The sequence below is a fragment of the Podarcis tiliguerta genome (genome assembly GCF_965153285.1).
Source record: "Podarcis tiliguerta genome assembly, chromosome: 1".
Classification (NCBI taxonomy): Eukaryota; Metazoa; Chordata; class Lepidosauria; order Squamata; family Lacertidae; genus Podarcis; species Podarcis tiliguerta.
In genome coordinates, this window is record NC_139534.1 from 22,960,953 (window position 1) to 22,982,921 (window position 21,969).

At 42.3% G+C, this 21,969-nt stretch overlaps 1 protein-coding gene and 1 long non-coding RNA gene across 2 annotated transcripts in view; one reads left to right on the top strand and one right to left on the bottom strand.

Moving 5' to 3' along the window:
* The window catches only part of MTX2 (metaxin 2), a 37,637-nt gene extending 35,115 nt beyond the window's left edge, over positions 1–2,522 (top strand). The window contains exon 10 of the mRNA XM_083413529.1: positions 2,003–2,522. Coding sequence (XP_083269655.1) covers positions 2,003–2,213 — 211 coding nt within the window. The 3' untranslated portion in view covers positions 2,214–2,522. The remainder of the gene's footprint in view (positions 1–2,002) is intronic.
* Positions 2,523–19,605: 17,083 nt separating this feature from the next.
* Positions 19,606–21,969, bottom strand: part of LOC310665270 — a 43,114-nt gene continuing 40,750 nt past the window's right edge. The window contains exon 3 of the long non-coding RNA XR_014505352.1: positions 19,606–20,398. This is a non-coding gene — a long non-coding RNA (uncharacterized lncRNA). The remainder of the gene's footprint in view (positions 20,399–21,969) is intronic.

Genomic DNA, 21,969 nt, shown 5'->3' on the forward strand with positions numbered 1-21,969 from the left:
TTCCCCCCACCCCACTCTCTCTTATCTGAGCCACATCCAAGGGCAAGCCAGGCATTGTTTTCACTGCTGGAACTAGGACTGTGCCTAGGCTGGGGGAAAGACTTTCTTACCCTATAGCTCGGTAGCAGCCAATATGGTGACCCTTCATATGTACAGCTCTCATCATCTCGTATTTGCTCTTCCGACTGGGGCTGAGGGGAGCTGGTAGTCCAACAACATCTGTAATGGTTCTAGGGGTTGCTCGTGCGTAAATTGGCGCCACACCTGGGTGGGTTGCCTGAGTGAACCCTTTCTGTCTGGACAGCCACTCGCCCGTGGCTGTCTCAATCGCTGGCAGAATCCGTCAGTGGGCGTTTCTTGAACTTCTTCCAGCATAAAAGTTCTTTGACGCCTAGTCTCCTCCTACTCTCCCTGCGCGGAAGCCTTCTGTGCAGGGAGGGTGTGGGCATCGGAGGACCCATGCTCTCCCCGCTGGTCCCCGGTGAGGAGTCTTGGAGCCGCCTCGCCGATTCCCCCATCTGCCCCCCTCCTCCACTGGTGCTACGCTGATTTTCTTCCCCAAAAGATGTGCTGCTTCTCTCCCTCCCGGGACGCTTTCCGGAATCCCTCTGGAGCCCTCCCTCTCCCTCTGGCTCCGATGGCAGTTCCCTGACAACATCTAAAGCAGGCTTCCTCAACCTCAGCCCTCCAGATGTTTTGAGACTACAATTCCCATCACCCCTGACCACTGGTCCTGCTAGCTAGGGATCATGGGAGTTGTAGGCCAAAGACATCTGGAGGGCTGAGGTTGAGGAAGACTGATCTAAAGGGTGCCATAGCTTATCAGCCAAACACTGGCAGTGTTTACTGCGGATAACCCCTGCGAGCCACAAAAGGAAGCTCTGCTGTATAGCTCTGCTGTATGTACGGATAGTTTAATTTGAGCCCTGCTACTCCCTGGCTTTAGGGACGCGGGTGGCGCTGTGGGTTAAACCACAGAACCTAGGACTTGCCAATCAGAAGGTCGGCGGTTCGAATCCCTGCGACGGGGTGAGATCCCGTTGCTCAGTCCCTGCTCCTGCCAACCCAGCAGTTCGAAAGCACGTCAAAGTGCAAGTAGATAAATAGGTACTGCTCCAGCGGGAAGGTAAACAGCGTTTCCGTGCGCTGTTCTGGTTTCGCCAGAAGCGGCTTAGTCATGCTGGCCACATGACCCGGAAGCTGTACGCCGGCTCCCTCAGCCAATAAAGCGAGATGAGTGCCGCAACCCCAGAGTCGGCCATGACTGGACCTAATGGTCAGGGGTCCCTTTACCTTTACCTTTACTCCCTGGCTGGGCTTAGGATTGCTCTGCCCATACATTGGTAGGTTTGAAGTTCAAATATTGCATTCGAGAATGGTACAGCCGCCTTTTAAAATGCAAAAATGATTCCAGTACTAGGAAGCCCAAGTTACATTGAAGATAAAATGTGACGTGTGTGGAGTAATCCCGGAGTGGATGTGCTGTTGCCACTGCTTCCGTTATTTCCTACGCTGCGGAATTGCTTTGACAACCAAATTTGAAGCAAAGAGTAGAAATGGGTTCATATTTTTATTTTGTGGATGCCAGAGGAACCAGGAGAGGTAGTAGACAACATAGGAAGATGCCTTCTTCCAAGTCAGATCACTGGTCCATAGAGCTCAGGACTGATGGCACTGATTGCTAGTGGTTCTCCAGGGTTTGGGGCAGGAGAAATTTCCACCCCTACCTTGAAACACCAAGCGCTGGACGTGGGGATCTTTGAATGCAAAGTATATGCACTACTACTGAGCAATCACCCTTCCCTGAGGGTTGTTGTTGTTGTTGTTGTTGTTGTTGTTGTTATGAATCCCCTCCCTGGTGGTGTCTGGTAGAATTTTGTCCTTTAAAATGACAGTTTAGCACACTCTGTAGTCTATATGTGGAGCTTCTACTGATGCTTAGTATGAAATGCAATGGTTTATTTGTCTCTTTTCAGAATATTGTTTTCCCCTTTACTCCTAGGCCAACTGAATTAGATGCTTTGGTGTTTGGGCACCTGTTTACAATCCTTACTACCCAGCTGATCAGTGACGAACTATCAGAGAAAGTGAAAGGCTACAGCAACCTCATTGCATTTTGCAGAAGAATCGAGCAGCACTACTTTGAGGGGCGTGACAAAGACAGCTTGGCAACTGTTCCATCTCCGACGTTGAGGCCGTCATTGATGACCTGAATGTTCTTTGGTGGCAGAGATTTGGCAAACGGATCTTTGATTTGTGCATTGTTTAAAAGAGACTAGTAACGACTTTGGAAAATTGGATGCACTGCACACTTTCTGTTTGAAAACTGCCAAAACTGTTGTAGCCCAAGAGTATGTCCTTGTGACTAATTCTACAAACACACATTACAATGAAATAATTAAGAGTGGGCTTTGTTGTAATATTAGCCTGCATGCTGTTTTAACATAACTCTAAAGTGTCCTTGAAAAACAACGTTGTATCAGAATTCAGCAACAATAAAATTTATGACAACTCTGCAGAAACTTTTCTGTAATCTTTCCTTTTGCATTCTCTTGGGGTCTTCAGAGTCTTACAGCAATTTTCATTTTATTCTGTAGAGTTAAAATTTGAATACATGATTCAAACTCGCCCAGAATAAAATATTTGGGCTTCTATATCTAATCAGTCATCATTAAGAAGGATTAAGAAGAAATTTCTTACAGGCCAGATTTACTAAACACCCTAGCCTAATCTCCTCTCCTTCATGGCTTGAAGTACCATGAAAGTTTCTGCTCTGCCTTATTTTTTGTATATTTCTGTAAATAAGCACAGTATGCAAATAAGAGTTTGCTAACCTTTCCTCTAAATCTTGTTTATTACATGCTGAGTTTAGCTGATCATTTAGGCTTTGCCCTGCTTCAGGATTATTAGATTAAAAACAAACTCTCAAAAACTTAATCAAAATAGAACCATCAAATCCCATTCAGAGCACTCCCTTCCTTGCCTCATTTTTGCCCTTCTCAGATTGATAAACCCAGCTAGCTCAGCTTTGTCACTCAAAATCAAAGGTGTTTTCTGTGTGTGTGTTTTTTTAAAAGTGCTCAGATTTGAGTTCTTCATAGAAAAATAATTATTCAAATATGGAACAACCACCATAGGTTCTTGCCTATGCTTCCCATGTCCAGTTGATTTTATTCTTTGTAACGTGGTGGCTCTCTTTGTTGTTATTTTTCTTGTGTTGGTGTTGTTCAGATATGTTTCTTGTTTGAATCACCAGTAATCTCTTGGATGCCAATTTGCAGCAGAAAATGACTGCATGTCTTGTTCAGCAGCATCCCATCAACCTTTTAACTTCTTCTTAAAGTCTGACACTATGCATTAACTCAGTTTGGAAGTGTCTTTCAGATTAGAAATCCCAGCTATCTAGAAACGATTTAGCAAGAGAATACTGATCTATTATAAGCAAATAAAGCATGCACAAATCTATTTGAGCCACTCAGACTGCACTTAAGGATATGGAGATGAGTGAATTACGTTGCAAACTCAATAACTAAAGGAAGATGAGCTGCAAGGCTGTAAGACTATTGCAGATAAATATTTTTTTGTAAACTAAGCTGTCTTCTTCTCAGTCCCCTGTATCACCCCATTTTCCGTTGCTCTAATTGAGTTATCAGAACACTCCATTTGAATTAGGTTAAGAATCAGGAACGCTTGTTCAAAGGATATAGGACTAAGTACTTCCTACGCTCTTTTAATTCGGAGGAAGTGACATTCCAATAACTAATGCAATCATGTTGCCTTGAGTGTATGCCTTGTTTAAAAAGCTTAGCGTTTCAAAGTTTGGAAAATTAATTTTGAAAGCTAATCAAACTGCCGTATAACGAAGTTTGGAAGTGCCATTGAATTGCAATGGAAGCTGTGCACACTTCATACCACAGATAGTTAGAATTGTAATATTTAATCAGTGTAATTAATCCATTAAAGGTTTAGGCTGCAGTTTAGACCGACAATTGATTGATCAGGTTGTTACTTGCACTGCAGGAAAGGCTTCCCGTACTCTGCTGCCCAACAGCCCCCCGCCCCGGCACTTGCTAATACCCCTTCCCCATCCCCAGCTTGTCCATGTTCCTGTGAACATTGGGGAAGAGGCCTGCATGGACTTCATTCCTTCCCTTGAAGACTTGCCTGATTCCTAAAGCAGTGTCCCCATGTAGGAGACTGCTCCCCTCACTTGAGGACAATACTTGTGCTCCTTCCTGGTTCCCTTGGCAGCTTAAATTGTGCTGAGGTAGGGGTGGAAGTTGTCTTTGTCCGTGGAGTTTTGAAGGACACATCGTGAAGCTGAGGCTCCAATACTTTGGCCACCTCATGAGAAGAGAAGACTCACTGGAAAAGACCCTGATGTTGGGAAAGGTGGAGGGCACAAGGAGAAGGGGACGACAGAGGACGAGATGATTAGACAGTGTTCTCAAAGCTACAAACATGAATCTGACCAAACTGCGGGTGGCAGTGTAAGATGGGAGTGCCTGCTGTGCCCTGGTTCATGGGGTCACGAAGAGTCAGACACGACTGAACGACTAAACAACAACAACAGGGGTGGAAGTAGGCTACCGGATGGTGTCATGGGCTGGTTGGATGTAGATGAATGATGAGAGGAACTAGCAGGGGAACCAGTAAGGGAAGAAGGCTCGGGGAGCCCAGGGAACAGTGGTGGGGTGACAAGTGGTCAGAGGGAGAAGATGGGGAAGAGGAGCTATTGGAAGCTGAAGTTGGGACAGAGTGTGGAGGAGAGTTGTCCAGAATCTGATACTGAAGCAGGTGAGCAGGAGGAAGGAGGCCAGTAGGTAGAGATGAGTTAGGCTGGTGAAGAGTCACAGGCGTCTCCCCCTCCTGTTGCGACAAGCTTCCCTCCCTACATCTCCCAGAATCAGAAGAGGGCTGAATAGGGTGGAGCAGTGTCAGGCTACACACAGGTACAGTCTCTGATTGCTTGGGAAAAAGCCCTGGAGTGGACTTAGAGGAGGCGGCGGGGCAACTGCAGACCAGAGCGATGGTCAGTGATCTACCCTGCTGAAAGTCAATGTTCTGCACCAGTTGCATACTTCTTGAAAATAGCTCCAGAAGTAACCCTGTTCAGAACCAATTCCCTTATCTGGTGTGAGCATATACAATGTCCATGAGTGATATTCAACTAAGATTTACTTGGAGTAAAATTGAAGAAATTAGTGTGCATGAGTAAGTTAGGTCCATTAATTTCATCAATACTATCTATTATCTCATTGCATAAAATTTCTACAACACTTGATTGTGTTTTTTTTTTAAAAAACCCACAGTTTATAGAAATAATAAAACAATAGAATTATTGGTAAAAATAGTTACAAACAACAGTTTTAAGCACCCCAAAAATTAAAATCAGCAATAAACTAAAAATAGATTGAAAGATACACCAACATTCTAGATATCTGGATAGACCTGTGTAAACAAAAATATTTTTAGCAGGCACCGAATAGAATAATAATAATAATAAATTAATTAATTTATACTGGTTTCCCCAGCCACTCTGGGCAGCTTCCAACAAAATATTAAAATACAGTGTACAGAGTACAGTGAAGGAAGCCATCTGATGTCAACCGACAGGGAGTTCTAAGACGTAATATCAAAAACTCATGTCTACATTACAATATATGTGTTGAATTTATATTTTGTGGTACAGCAGTCAGCTTAATTTAAAGGCTTTATTAGGCTCCCTTTGGGTCTATTCCTCTGATTTAGCTGAAACATTCTTCTTTGAACTAGCATTTGGCAACCAGCCTGGAGATAATGGGGATCTCGTTTCAGATACTCTGAAAAGGTTTCTGTACTGGTAGAAGGCGCTGGAATCATTCTTGCCTCTTGCCTCCTTCAGTTTGACCCTTTTGTGCCCTTCTGCATGGACATTGCTGGAGCATGTCAAGTGGAGCTCTTTGATCCATGCTGACTTTGTAGTTTGTAAACTGCTTAGAGGTTCATTTACAATCAAGCGGTGTGTGCGTTTGATTTTGATAAGTTTTTAGCATTTTAATTTTTGTATGTTTTAAAGCAGGCATAGGCAAACTCGGCCCTCCAGATGTTTTGGGACCACAACTCCCATCATCCCTAGCTAACAGGACCAGTGGTCAGGGGAATTGTAGTCTCAAAACATCTGGAGGGCTGAGTTTGCCTATGCCTATTTTAAAGTATGGTTGCGAATTTTTCTTACTGAAAAATTCAACAAGAAAGCTTTGAGATTTTCTACAACCCAAGAACATGTAGATTTTTTGAAAAAAAATAAACATGCATCGATAGAGTAAAATAAATGTTACAGTCATCACATGGAGAAAAAATCCTGTTGTTTAGAGGTTGTTCTGAAGCAGGCTTCCTCAACCTCAGTCCTCCAGATGTTTTTGGCCTACAACTCCCATGATCCCTAGCTATGCCTGACCTAGACCCTTTTTCTCCTAATGCAGCTTTGAGGTCTTAGGCAAAACCTTTAAGCTGGAAAAAAGCATTTTTGGCTGGTGTGAGGTGGTGTAGGGGGAGGGAGGAAGAGAGAACAGGCATTGTTATCCCCCTTTCTGTCCATCCTCTGCTTTATAGGAATTGGGGCATGGTCCTCATTCTAGCCCATGGGATGTGGCTCCATCATGGCTACTTTGCTGCATAGACAATCACCTAAAGGAAACACTTGCATGGGTACCAGTTCCCTTGGTAGCAAATTGCATCATGATTAATAGTTAATTAGGGGGCATCTGAGCAACTTGCCTTGAATAGATGGATGTTGTCTTGAAAGCAATGAAAGGGCCTCTAAGCATGTTAATGATAATTAAGCATTTGCATATTACTTATTCCAAAGGGCTTCATAACCATTCTGTGGTTGTCAAGAAAGTAACTATGCTTAGGGCCCAAGCTGTAACCTATGTCAGCATAAGAGTCAACTTCTGCTGCACTTTGGGCTTTATTCACTTTTATTGCTCCGGTGCTGTTCTATTTACATATGTATCTATCCATCTTTACAGGATGCATGCACAAAGAAAAATCCTGATAGATGTGTGCCAGTATTCCTGTTCACAGGCAAATATACTTGAAAGCAGTGCACGCTAAAGCAACACTCTTGCACCTTCATGAGTGTTATGTATTCAGTGGTCTGTGTTTGCCTGAGCTTGAGTCTGGACTAAGGATTCTGAGCCCCTGTGCTCTGATTTGGTATATGATATCCAATCACAGAACATTTCAGGATTTGGGCCTCTGCCATTGGCCCTTAAACTCGTGAGTTATGATTCGCAGCTTGGAAGTTTAGACAGCCAATCACGTTGGGAGTGGGAGTGGCCCAGGCCTTCAGAAATGTATATAAGCAGTTGCTTTGCCCCTGTTGTCCAGTTCTGTTAGTTCAATAAAGGTTATTGTTGTTATCACTGTGTCTTGCCTCATGGGAACCCACCTACACTTCACTGAGTACATCTCTGCTGCCACTATGGCTTAAATGGCAGACCCATCTACTAATGAGAGGAAGGGGAGAAATGTGTCACTTGCATTCCAAAGGCAAGTTTGGGTGGGAAATTCTCCGATAAAGAATGGGGTTTTGTTTTTTTGAACAGATGCCTTGAGACACATGGCCTCTGTATATGTGTGGAGAGACAAAATGTCCTCACAGGTTTTAGGCTACTTAAGCTAAATAAAAGGTTGTGGGCCTGCGGTAGAACAGATCGTCTTATTCTGACACACAAAAGAGCAGTTTCGTTAAGAGCTGAAATATTTTAGGATTTCTATGTAGTTATCAAAAATACCCTGCCTGTCTGTCCCAGCAATGTGACCCCTCAAGTGGATGGTACAAAACTTAAGATAAAATGCTATAAAATCAAAATACATAATATTAAAAGGAGTTCAGTAGAAGCTGCTACAAGCGGCAAAACTCAGGTATCGAAGCCCAAATTCATGATGCAACTCTACTGCTTGTGGGCATCCGGTGTTAGCCACTGTGAGAACAGAATGGTGGACAAGATGGGCTATTGGCCTGATGGGAATTGGAGTCCAACAATCTCTGAAGGGCCATAGGTTTTCCACCAATTGGTAAAGAAACTACTGCAGCACTGCAGCTGGATTTGGTTGGTGGGTTACATCTGTGCAATTCAGCTGGGTTTTTGAACCTGATTCCAAAGATTCAAAGAACATTATTTTATTCATTCCTCCTTACTTCCCAATGTGACTTGCTTCAAATTTCAATGTCCCAGTTCCTGAAATCAATTACCAATGGAAAATTCTCAGATTCTTAAATTTAATATTTGGAAACGTAACGCAAAATTTTCATTTCGCTATCACTGAAGAGTTGCTTAAAAAGTTGACCTGCCAACCCATACCAACACGCTACTGGAATGCCTTAAGTTGGCAATGAATAGCGTTTATTAAACTAATCCACAGTTGCCAGACAGTCTTCTCTTACTGTTGAGTTTTGGCCAACGTTCAAGCTACAGTAAGGAAGCCTACGAAAAGGAAGTTTATGCAGGTTTGTGTCAGAACGCAACATCTAATAAGACATTAGAAAAAACGTTTTTGTGTTTGGAAAGCCAGTAGGTAAATCACTTGATCGGAAGCAGATTGACTTTTTCTCCCATCTCCCCTTGGTTGTCCTTCCACTTTAAAAAGTTGTGCATCACACTGGATTAATCTTCCTTTTCTCCTTATAGCGTTAAGGGTGTTTTAAGAGGCGCCAGACAACCCCTGGTGCCCTTTGCTACCCTTCCCTTCAAATTCATTCATCCTGGGTTTCAAATTGCTGTTTTGCTGCACTAAATCTCATCTCGCTGCCAATCCACCCACATACACAGGCGGGCCGCATGCACACACATGCGCAGCCGCACACTAATTCCAGCGGGTCAAAATCTGACCTTGATTGGAAGAAAATCTATCGAGTCAAATATTCACAGCAGAACGCTTCTGCCTGGCTACATGTCAGAAGCCATCTTGCTACAAATGCTTCACACACCTTGGAGTGCAGCTTGTGGAACTGATGAGGTGAAGAGTACTGCACAGCATTCCTGCGCTGGTAATCACAGGCCTGAAGAAACACATACATCATCTGCCACATGGGCTGGCGTTTCAAGTTGGGGGGGGGGATTGTAAAAAAAACCTTCACATTGTGTAAAGCGTTGGACAAATGATGGCCATATGCATGTTTGTCTCTACACAGATGGCTCTGCAGCCTTGGCCTGGTGGGAGGGGAAGGAAGGAAGGCAAAAAAAAGGCTGAGCTAGGCTTTCAAGGGAGAGGCAGCTTCGTAGTGGTGACACAGTGTATGTCCTTTGCAAAATAATAATAATAATAATGGAGGAGAAGGTGACATAAATTATTTTGCAAATCGGTTGACGTACGCGGGCCATTGTCCTTGCAATAATCCGCACCGCTCTGTCAACTTAAGGTATGAACTTTGCCACGACCATTTTGTATCAAGCTTTCACCTGGGCTGGTTTTAAGTATTTGTTCTTCTGAGAACCAGTGAAACACCTATCCGAGTGTATTATGTTTAGTCAAAATACCACTTGCTGTGCGTTGCTGAAACTTGGAGGTGATTCGTGTGTGTGTGTGTGTGCGCGCGCACACACACACACACACACACACACACACACCATAACTACACCTTAAGCACACACTACCTCAGAGGAATCTGCTGCTTTTAAAGGCGTGTCTATACAGCCAATCTCAAGCTGGTTTGAAAACTGCTTAATTGTCATGGCTTACAACAATGGGAAATTAGCTCTGCCCAAGGCATGATGGAGAACAGCAACAACCAGGAAAAGATAGACGTAGCATTTTACAAGGACAGGAAGAAACATCACAGACAGAATAATTGCCACACGCAGGAAGAATAAGAATATGTGCCTCATCTGTGGTTTTATAAATAATTTAATGTGTCGATACGAATGGAAGTTACTAATATTGCAGTTGTTGCATAAGGGATTGTAATCTTGACCGGAGTGTAACTGAAATTAATAAGATTTTGGAATGCAGAAATAAAGAAAATAATCAAACCATCAATTCTAGCATGCAGGGGGCCACCTAAATTATATAATTTGGTATCTGAATGGTATCTAATTGTATTAGAATTTGGCATTGTTATAATGAGGCTATTATTGGACTGTAATTGAAAACTAATAAAATTATTAATGGTCACGGCTCTCTTTCAGAAAGGATTTTGGAGGTTGTAATTGCATGAAAGCACCAGGGCTTCCTAACCAGGTTCCCAACCACCTTCACATAGCCTTCTGAAAAGAAACCAGTTTCAACGTGTTTTTATAGCATAGGTGCTAGCAGAAGAACAGAATTCAAGTGTTCTGGATCAGACTAATGTTTCATCTAGTACAGCATCCTGTTCTCACAGTGACTGACCAGAGATGTGTGGGAGAAGCCTGCAAGCTGGACAGGAGTGCAACACCACTCTGCCCACCAATTATTCCCAGTAACAGTTATTTAGAGGCATAATGTGTTATGTATAGTTGTTTAATTGCACATTGAAATGGAAAATGGCTCTGTGTGTATATTGCTAAAGGGAACATGGAGAATTCAATTGAAGCTAAGTAAGAGCTCTCTGAGTACCTAATGGGTTGATAATTAACTGTTGATATATCTCTGCTGCTCTCTCATATGGTGTTTAACTTTAGATCACATGAGAGGGGTATTCAGTTGCAAATCTCCATTTTAAGAGAGTAGTCTTTGTTCTCAAGCAGCTAGAGATCTGCTAATGAGTCTCTTCAGGAGAAAGCAGCCTTAGGCTAATGGAGGCTGGAATGGGGGAGAGACCGAGTTTTGATTTTAGTTCTGGATAGTTATTTTATATTTTTAAGATGCTGAACATGTGCTTGGACATGACATTATGCAACTATTCGGATGTAACATTATTTGTTTTTGTGACGGAATAAAGTTCTGTTAGTAAAGTGTTAGAACCATATTTATGGACTGGACAATTTTTATTCCAAGAGGAGCCAGTTTTTATTCATCCTATTCCTTCAAGCTGCACAGTATTAATATCTGCAATCCAATGCCTCTGACAGTGAAGGTAAAGCATGTGCCCACAGCATGCTTTCTTTTTTTGAGACTGATGCATATTATTCAACATGCCTACATATTTCTCAAGGCCAGAGAAAAGTGAAGATGTTTTTAGTGTTCTTTAGCTATCCTCAATGATGATGTTTAAGCATTAGAAGGTGCTGTGTTATGGTACGGTGTCTGGAGGCAGTTTTGGGATGGATGAAGGTAAACATCCCAAGTTAGACCCCAAGTCATATGGAAAACCACAAGGGTTGGGAAAGCTGGATGAAGGTGGACAATTTTTTCTGGATGTGGCTGCACTCTCTCCGAAGAATCAGGTACACAGCCTTTGGGTTCCCCTGAACACAGCAGTGTTAATGGAGGCTCACGCATTGTTGGTGGCAGTGAAGTGATGCAGAACTTTTTCCACAGTGAAAAATTGTCTGTTTCATAAGTTCATAAATAATGATAACTCCAAATGCAATATTAGGGAAGCCTGACAGTTTGAAAGTTGTAATTATTCCCCCATCCCCAGGTGATTATGGCTAGCAAGTAAAAGAGAAAATGCATTTATGTAATGGAGTTGGATTTGTAAGTTGGAGATCCAGAGGAATAAAAAAATGACATCTCAGCAATTTTCAGTACGTTTAAACAAATTTAAACACTAGTAGGAGAAGTACAGATATTGCCTTGAAAGGCTTCCAATAAAAAATTCTGCATAATGTCACACGACATTAAGGGCACGTTAATCCCTGCCCCCAAAATATTTCTGGTCACATAATTTCTGGCGTACTAGGACAGAATGCTAACACTGCATACTTTTTTTTAAGCTTTCAAAATACAAGTAAAATAAACATTCTACATTTTGTCACTCTCTAGGGGGCATCAGAAAAATTCTGGTGCAAGCTGAACATTTACCGATGCAAATCAGCACATGCAGATTAGCCTAATTTGCATAAGATACTTTACTGCACTGTTCCCAGTACCCATCAATTGGATCTTTGCTGACAAGGGCCCTACAATCCCCTACATGTCTAAGTCGGAAGAAAGCTCAAGTTCAGCAATAATTACTCCCATGTAATGAAGCCCCAACCAATGTCATTATGGCAGACAGCTGCTTTTTACTTCCCTAAAAATATCCTTCCTTATTTTTTGTCATGCCATTCAACAGAAGTGAGGTGGTTTTTATTCATTTTTACTGCTTGTTTCTCATGCAATGATGGTGCTCCCGATTTCTGGCACGAAACCCTCATTTGTATACAAAATACCAGTGTAAATTTATTGCTCTCTCTCTCTCTATATATAACCTTGCCCCCCATCTCACCCCGCCCCTGTAAATGGCAGAGGCTATTGTCATGACTCCACCCCTCTGGTCAGGCCACACCTGGGTTTAAAGAGGTTGTAGTCTTCATTTTTAATCTTCTGGCTGGTTGTGACACAGTAATATGAAAAGTTCTTACTGCTATCGTTATGCCTGTGATTATGCAGTTTATATTTTATATTTTAGATGTTGTAATCTGCTGTGGCAAAATGCACACACACACACACACACACACACACACACACACACACACACACTGGAAGAAAAGGCATCTTCAAGAGAGTAGCTATCATGAAATGATGGTCTAGGAAAGAACAGTTCTTACACTGTAGTCAAGGAACAGGCAAACACGCATTCCATTTTGTGTGTGTGGAAATTATCTGCAGTTTCTGGTCAGCAGAGAAGAATCTCATCTTTTCTGGCAGACCTAAAACTGGAAGGGTTTTTATAGTGTTTGTTTCTTTGAAAGAACATCGTCTTTTGTTTCGGGCCGTCATTATTACCATTGCCACTTTCTATCCTCCTGATAAGTGCAGGCACTAAACCAGATAAATGCCTTGCATGCAAATTAAGTGCGCAAGCCACTGAACCTTGCACACGACCAGAAATGCTTCAATAATATTCGTACTAATAATGAAGCTCTGTCCAGGGGAGGGGAGACTTTAGTAGTAATAGCTATTTTAAACCTCAGAGATTTCTAAAAATGCAAAGGGGGGGGGAATTAATGAGTACTAAGCGCAGAACCAGCTGCTTAGCTTTGTCCCTACAGATCATGAATTACTAGAAAATTACATGGTGTAGAACACGGTTTATAGACAAAAGATACCTCTTTTTGTTCAAATGGTAAACCTAACCAAAGAAGGGAAATTAAAAATGCAATCATTGTAGAGCTGGAGTGAGGAAAGTCCAGCACACAGGCCTGGCATGAGTTCCAGTTTGGCCCTCAAAGTTATTCCCCACAAACCATGCCCACCTGCCCCACATTTGACATCATATGTGAAATCAGGTGTGGGGCATGTAAGGACATAGAATCATAGGATTGTTGAGTTGGAAGGGATTCCAAGAGTTTGGGTTCCAAGAGTCCATCCATATGAAGAAACAATCAGGAGCTTAAAGAGGGTTCCTAATTGTATTTTGTCAAATCATTATCCAAGATGTCCTGTATTGAAAACATTCCCTCAATATTCCTTCAGCATTTTATACCTGCCTATGGCATACAGAAAAGCCAATGGAGTTATGGCTAGTTCTTTTGAAGCAAGCAGTACCAGAACTTGACAATACTGTCAAATGCACTGGTTGTGTCCATGGTTGTTTTCACATTTTGTCATCTGGAAGGAAAACTGGGCACATATGCAGGGCCAGATTTAGGTTTGATGGGGCCCTAAGCTATTGAATGTAATGGGACCCTTTATATGACCAGCTGTCCTTTGTCAACAACAAATTGTCACTGCTTTTTGTATTAAATATATGCTATATCAGGCATCCCCAAACTTGGCCCTCCAGATGTTTTGGGACTACAATTCCCATCATCCCTGACCCCTGGTCCTGTTAGCTAGGGATGATGGGAGTTGTAGTCCCAAAACATCTGGAAGGCCAAGTTTGGGGATGCCTGTGCTATATGGTAATTTATGAACCTAATAGGTATCTAAAGTCATTTGCACATAACAAAATATGTATTTTATCAAAGTAATTGTTGAACTGAAATAGAATTAAGAAGAAGTATATTAACAGTGATTTTTTTTGGAGGGGGTGGGCAAGAGAGTGGGGCTATAGCTTGTTTAGCTTATACGTATATCCAGCACTGCACATATGCCAGAGAGCTCTAAATCGCAACCGCTGAATCCCATTCAAGTTGCAGTGGATTCTGGGGCTTGTTCTACACTTAGGCCTCATGGGGCACTGCCATTTCACACCAGCACTCCTTGTGTGAAATGAAAGTGTGGAACACACCCAAAATTCCTGTTATACATTGCAGAGGAACAATGGGACTGGTAGCAAGCTGTCTCATTGAGGAATCCTGATACTTCCACATATGTGGTTCACAAGAAGATAGTCTTTAATGTGTGGCAATTTTTAATAGGGCTAGTTAATATTTGATATTTCTCATGAAATGTGGTTTCATTTCCTGGTGAATCTGAATGAAAGAAAACGTTAGGTGTATGTAACGGGCTCCAACCTGTATCTATATTCTGCTTTCTTTGTGAGTTGTTCTGTGCTCTCTCAACTTTGATCTGCAATTTGGATTCTGAGTTGCTCCATAGGAAACAAAGCTCTGCATCCTCCTTACATTATAATGGGCAATCTAAAAATGGCTAGAACATTTCCCTCTTGGCAAAAGTGAATGAAATTTACAGGCATAGGAACCCCTCCAGCGAGAATTATGCCTGCCAAATTGCAGACAAACAGGTCCAGGAGATTTTTGTGGGGAAAGTTAAAAGTGATTAACTATTTTTCATAGAACTTTATGATGGCGTGGGTGGTCTCATGCTCTTTCTTACCTTAAAATAATTAGAGGTGGCCAAGTGGAGCATCATACTGCTTCTACATCTTTTAAAACTTTGCAGCTTCACAGCACCCTTCCCTTTCTAGTGCTTCCTTGTGTCCTCTGCTGGGCCTTCCAGGTCTCCGATAGGTCTTACAATGCGAGGCTGTCTAGAATGAGGCCTGCAAAATTTTGAAGAGCTTTGTCAAAGTTGCTGTGCCAGTTCTTCATCTGGTGTGACTGCATCAGTCGGGCTCCCTGAGACCCCCCCCCCATTGACGGGTGACACATTTGCCAAAATCAAAGCAGTCTGTCAAAACTGGACCAATCACAAGATACTAAGAAGTGTCAAGAATATGGAACTTTGCATCTAGAAATTCCTTAATTCAAAAAGTAAATATGAAAGAAAGCTGGCAAGTTGATCTAATCTGAAATATTTGTGAACATGCCCAAGGCTTTATCAAGTTGTGCTTGTGGGATTCTTACCCGCCAAGTTATTCTTCTATAACGTCAGTTTCATCTCTAGTTAAGATTCCTGCCATGAGCGTTACTATAACTTTTGGGCTAAATGCTTCAGTAAAGATCCTGTATATAGCCCCGTTTTCTTTTCTCCACAAGGATATATATCCTTATATGAAACGTTCGGCAACCTGGCTGGAAGAATTTCTCCCTGGACTGGGTGATTTATAAAGAATACGCACTGATCTGACAACGCTGGATGGATTATTAAATGTAATTCACTGTAGCTTTAGTGTCCTTTTTGCAGTGCTTCATCCCTAGATGCTGAAAAATACCTTCGCTCGAGTTGGATGGCCTCTTCTTTTTAATATCCTTGAGCAGATGGGACATAGACCAAAGTCCCCTCCTTGAATAAGAATGCACGCACCAGTTTCAGCAGCCAGGATTCTTATTAATAGCTTTGAATTCAAGGGCTGTCGCCTGGAACAATGGTAGGATTGCAAGGGACTTCTCTATGGTCATCAAACCCAAACCTTGGCACTGCGGTGGGACTTGGTAGACTTACACAGCCTTTGACAAATGCTTATCCAAGTTCTGCCTAAGAACACTCTTGGAGTAGTTCCCACAAGCGTTCTAGGCAATTTATCCAAATGCAGGCAAGAAGGTTTCTTTACAGGTTAACTGACAGAGACCAGCCTTTCTCTTTCAGATCACCACTCCCTCTAATTATTGGTTTACAGTGCAGTTTTACACCTCTGCTAAGAAGTGAGCCCCGCTGGGTTTATTGGGGCTCACACCATTGTAAATAGATGTGGTTTAATCCCTCAATTAATTTATATTCTGCCCTTCCTCACAAAGGGCAACAAACAACAAAAAAGAAGGAGCCCCATATTATTTGCCATATGATGTCTGATTTTAAATATTTACACACACACACACACACACACACACACAAACTTGCTATTATTTTTTCACAACATGGCAGTATATAAATATTTGAACAAATAAATAACTGAATAATGTTATTTGCCATCAAAGACTGTGAAGTACAGGGCAGTTTTAGCCTGGCATGTAAATGGCAATGCCGTTGGTGCCAGGCAAATGTATCCTGGGCATGGGTTCTGCAGTGTCGCCATTGTAGTGTTCTTGAAACTACCAGTGATGTTTCCTTGAACTCCCCTTTCCCACCCCAAAATCTCATTTGACCTGTGAGAGGGGACATTGCTGTTGGTGAGAAGCTCCCAAAGAGGAAGGGAACCCGTTACGAGATCTTTCTCTTCTTTGGATTTCATCGACTGTCTATAGAGGAGTTGCACAGGCTGGCTAGAGCAGCCCCAGGGCATCGAGGCCTGGAGACCATGCTGTCAATATCATTCTGCATGCATTGGCAGGCCCTGGATGACTTTCAGTTTGCAGAGTTGGCTCAAGGCGTAGTGGAAACAGTCCAAAATGGCAACTGACAGCATGGTTTTAATGCTACTTTATATCCCAAAGCTGCCTGCGTTGTTGTTGTTTTTAAAACTGGCAACTTCTGTTAGGTGTTTCATCCCCCACCTTCCAAATGCATTTCTCATTCATCTTCAGCCTATTCTTTCTTTTCTGACTGTGCCACTGTGTCAAATAACAGCATTCATTTCTTTGCACTTTTAAATGTCCTGGTTCGGTGTCAAAACCACAAGAAAGTGAAGAACTACCACAGTTGCTAGACGTCTCTAGCTACGCTGGCATCAATTGCGTGAAACCAGATTGCATATTCTGTGGATTGATGTTAGGTGATGGGCCTGTTTAATGACAGCACAATCTCATGCACTTGTAGGTAAGACCTACTGAGTTCAATGGGACATAGTCTTAGATCAGCATGTATAGAATTATAGCCTTAGTTAAAGTCCTACTATGGTTTCTACCTACTAACATTGGTCTATATTTATACTTAAACGATTGTGTGTGTGTCTCATTGCCAACATTTCTTGACTTTAGTAGAATTGGTAGAATCCGTTCACTGTCCGAAGAAGACACTTTATGATTCACTTTTGCCCTTTGTCTTTGCAAGGTTCACAACTTAAATTCATCAGTCTGTCATAAAATCCCTTCATAAAAGGCCAGAGTTACACAAAGAGACCAGAGGCCATCACAACTGGAGCTGAAATGAATTCATAGCTGAAAAACATGGCTCTGTTTTGTCTGAACACAGAATCCTTTCCAATATTGACATTTGGATTTCAGTTACGTTTGGATTACATTGGAAACATTTCAAATTCTGTAATGTCAGAAAATATGAACCAACCAGACAAAGCGTCACAAAAGCAATGAGCAAGTTTCTGAGTTCTGCGGAACTCTTCATTGGGTTTCAGAGCAAAATGGAAGAGAAAACTGGTTTGATGTTGGCGCCACAAACACTGACAGTTTTTTCTTCTCTATCCTCATTTCTGAAAAGATCCAGCCCCATTAAAGAGCTGTGAAGGGCCCCAATGTTTACAAAATGTGACGTTTTGTTTGGAATCAGTAAAGATATTGGCCAATTTGTGGAGTTTGATTTCCCCTCTTTGTCTTTCTATTTTATTGCAAATAGGGGGCTCTAAAGTTATAAAATCTGATGGCTGAGCCTTAACAATCAAGCCACCCCCTTGGTTTTTGACACAGGGTCAGAACTAAATTAGGAAGCAGGAATAGCACGGGCGTTTGGCTCGGCTGAAGTGGGCAGCGGCCACTGCACAGCAATTTCCATTTATGCACAATATGCCCTCCTGTGTCCCCACTGGTGCTCCCATTCCAGCTGTCTCTGGATCAAAGATTGATGCCAGGGAGTTTAGGCAATATGATAGATGGCCATTGGCAAGCCGAGCTTGACCACAGGTTATCACAGGCTCTAATTAAAGAAAGACATGGGCTGCTGAGTCAAGGGTCCCTTGCACTGGTGACAATAGGGCAGCAGTCTCCAAAATAGCTGCAAAGGAAAATGGATTCCTTTGACTGATTGTGTGATGTCTGGATTAATGATCAGGAAATGAGCTATTATTGTATCCTTACTAGTAGGCAGCTTCATAATGCTTCCACTGTGCTGTACGTTTTCTTACTTTGCCATGGGTGGGGTGTTTTTCTTAAAGGCTATGTGGTGTTCAGATTAATGCAATGCATAAGAAACAGGTTTCCCTGTCAGGGGCAATGTCATCTCTTCATTGTGCCCTCCCCTCCCCTCTCATTGATCCAGTTAACGAGATTCACATACACAAGCTTGCTTCTCCATTCCGGACTGGGAAGTGTGAGCACCAATCGGACGCACCTTTAGATGCACATCCAAATTGCACCCACGGCTGCATCTATGCAACATTTTATTCTAGAGTCAATGGAGACCAAGTCCTTGTCTCTTCTACTGAGTCCACACACAATCCAGATCTATTGTATCTTTTTGCCCCTGAAAAGCACTTCTTGAAAAAAATTAATACGTTTCTTTCTGAAAATAAAATCCCATTGCAGATTGATCCTGCGCTTCAGTGTGTTCATTTGAAGACGGAGGATAACAGGTGTAGGTGGTCTTGGCAAAGGTATGTGTTGTGTATCCACACCTGCCCAGTGATGTTGTGGATGGGCCTGTACTAAGATCACAACCACCACTTCCTTCTTCATTCACCTGGGGCATGTGCAGGGAAGGAAATATGTAGATAACCTGATCAAGGGGAGGGTTTTTGTAAATGCATGTCAAGTAACCATGCTCACCTCTATGGATGGCAGGATCTAGAATTAATCTAGATTGAAAGCAGCATGCTGAGGACAAGCATGACTTATTCCAGATTGAGGGATATTACATTTTGTGTGTACTCAGCCCAAGTGAGAATGTAATACAGTGGTGCCTCGCAAGACGAAATTAATTCGTTCTGCGAGTTTTTTCATCTTGTGAATTTTTCGTCTTGCGAAGCACGGTTTCCCATAGGAAATGCATTGACGGTTTCCCATACGAATGCATTGACGGTTTTAAGAAAAAGGCGCAAGACGTTTTCGTCTTGTGAAGCAAGCCCATAGGGAAATTCGTCTTGCGAAACAACTCAGAAAACAAAAAACTCTTTCGTCTTGCGAGTTTTTCGTCTTGCGAGGCATTCGTCTTGCGAGGTACCACTGTACATTGCAACAAAAGAAGAGTGGCAGATGAAGTTAATGGACTATGCCGAGTTGGCGAAACTAACTGGGAAAATTTGGAACCAGCGGGAGCAGACCTTTTTGAAAGACTGGAATAAATTTACATTGTATTTGAGAGACAATTGTAAACATTTTTAGTAGGGCTACAAGAAGTTTTGTAAGGTTAGAGATATCAATATGATGTTTAAATGGTGTATTTAAGACTTGGATTTAAGGGTAATAATAATAATAACAAAATGCTATATCACAGTATAATTAGGAAAACCATTAGTTGAGAAGGAGAGAAGTCTCAGGACAAGATGGCCAAGTGATTTTTATATATTATATGTAAGATGGATGTTTTGTCAATTTTAAAAAAATAAAATTTAATAAAAAATTATAAAGAAAGAAAAAAATGCAATACATCGACTCTTCGTGTCTCTGAATGTGTGTGCTCCAACATGCATCTTCATCGCAGTTCTTGCTCAACTACTCAGACATCAACAGCATGTTTTTATGTATGTTGGTGTGCATGTGTGTGTCATTTAATATGATTTTATATCATCCTTAAAGAAAAGTTTGAAAAGTGTAACCATGCTGATTTCATTGTAGCTCAGGCTTCCTCAACCTCAGCCCTCCAGATGTCTTTGGCCTACAACTCCCATGATCCCTAGCTAGCAGGACCAGTGGTCAGGGATGATGGGAATTGTAGTCTCAAAACATCTGGAGGGCCGAGGTTGAGGAAGCCTGTTGTAGGTCAAGCTGATGAGAGCAGGATGGGCCATTTCCTCTCTGTTTAGCTGGCAAATCTTCGACGAGACCTCCATACCCTTCCCTTCCCTGAGTTGAAGCACACCAGGGACTTTTCATCATCTCTCTCATCAGCTGATGGGCAGTACTGTCCAAGCACCTGGAGGGCACCAGCTTGGGGAAAGCTGCCTCACACAAAAGCAGCATGCATATTTAATTACCGTCGGCCATTTTTAATTGCTTTGAGTCTCTCTGGTACCCTGGAAAAAAAGGAAATTTCTCATTAGCCGTTTCCTTGTCAACTGACACACATCACCCCCCCCTCGCCACCATTGATGACAGAAAGTTTACCAGACAGGAAACACAAAGAATGAGATGCAGGAATTAACTAATCAGACAAAACTGTGCTCCCGTTCTCATCCTGTTATGTAGGATCCCATTGTAGCTTGTTTCTGTGAGGCAAATATTCTTGAAACGGGGAAAGAAGAGTCTGAAAAGGTTTACAGCTGAAATGCATGTGTTTTCCCCAAAATCCTTGTTTGCTAATTGATGGACTGATTAAAATGTAAACATATCACCAAGAGGTTATTTTCCTGGTTACAGTTTGCCAGTTCCTGTGGCAGCAAGCACTCCATTTAATTTTGTTTTATTAAAAATGCGAAGCAGTATGGCAGTCTCTTTAAACACAACGTACGGTTTCAATGTGGGACTTCCCCATACCGCACCCACTCTGCCAAATTCACAGTAGATGGCAATTATGCAATCGCTGTTCATTTGTTGTTCTATCTGTGAGAGAAGACCTGAAAGCAGCACAGATGCACCTTCAGAGTTCAAGTGATGAATGTGCACACATGGTTTGCTATCTTGAAGTTTGAGTGTGACTCGCAAGATAGCTAGGTCAACTTCTGTATCTGGGAACATAACCAGAGGAGCAGTCCTGGGAATGCCACAGATATGGGAGATCAGTGGATCATGCACTTAAATAATTGGCATTTGCTATCACGAAAACACCAAATCAGATGGCTGGGGGTGAGAATGGAGTGTTTTAGGAGCTGGCACCTCATTTTTAGGCACGGCCAGCCCTGTACAGGTTCTGCAGGGGCACAGGAACCTGTCTTTTACCATGTCAGACCATTTGTCCATCCAGCCCAGAGGTGTGGGGAACCCTTGGGCCTCCAGATGTTGCTGAATTAGAACTCCTATAATCCTTGGCCATTGGCAATGCTTCCAAGGGCTGATGGGAGTTGTAGTTCAGTAACATCTGGAGGGCCAAAGGTGTTGATGTAAGAGCAGCAAAATCACAGCTAAGAAGCTCAAAATGTATATATGACTGACACCCTTCTTTGGAAATTAAACCAAGGGCTGATGGGAGTTGTAGTTCAGTAACATCTGGAGGGCCAAAGGTGTTGATGTAAGAGCAGTGAAATCACAGCTAAGAAGCTCAAAATGCATATATGACTGACACCCTTCTTTGGAAATTAAACCAATGCCCATATTTTAACATACAACAATCTTACTTGCAGAAACTTATAGTTATAGATGAATTAAAACATAATACCGTATTTTTCGCTGACCATAAGATGCACCTAGTCTTAGAGGAGGAAAACAAGGGGAAAAAATATTCTGAACGAAACAGTGGATGTATGGTTTTTGTGGTTCATGCTGTGGCCACAGACATGTGATTTGACAGCGAGTTTGGGGTAGCCCAATGCAAAAATCCTGAAAATCCATGTGGATCCATGCTTTGCAACCACATTTTTGCGCCATTGCGGCCCCACACAATGGTGGGTGGGTGATTTTTTTGGTGCAGGCTGTAGCCATGGACATGCTA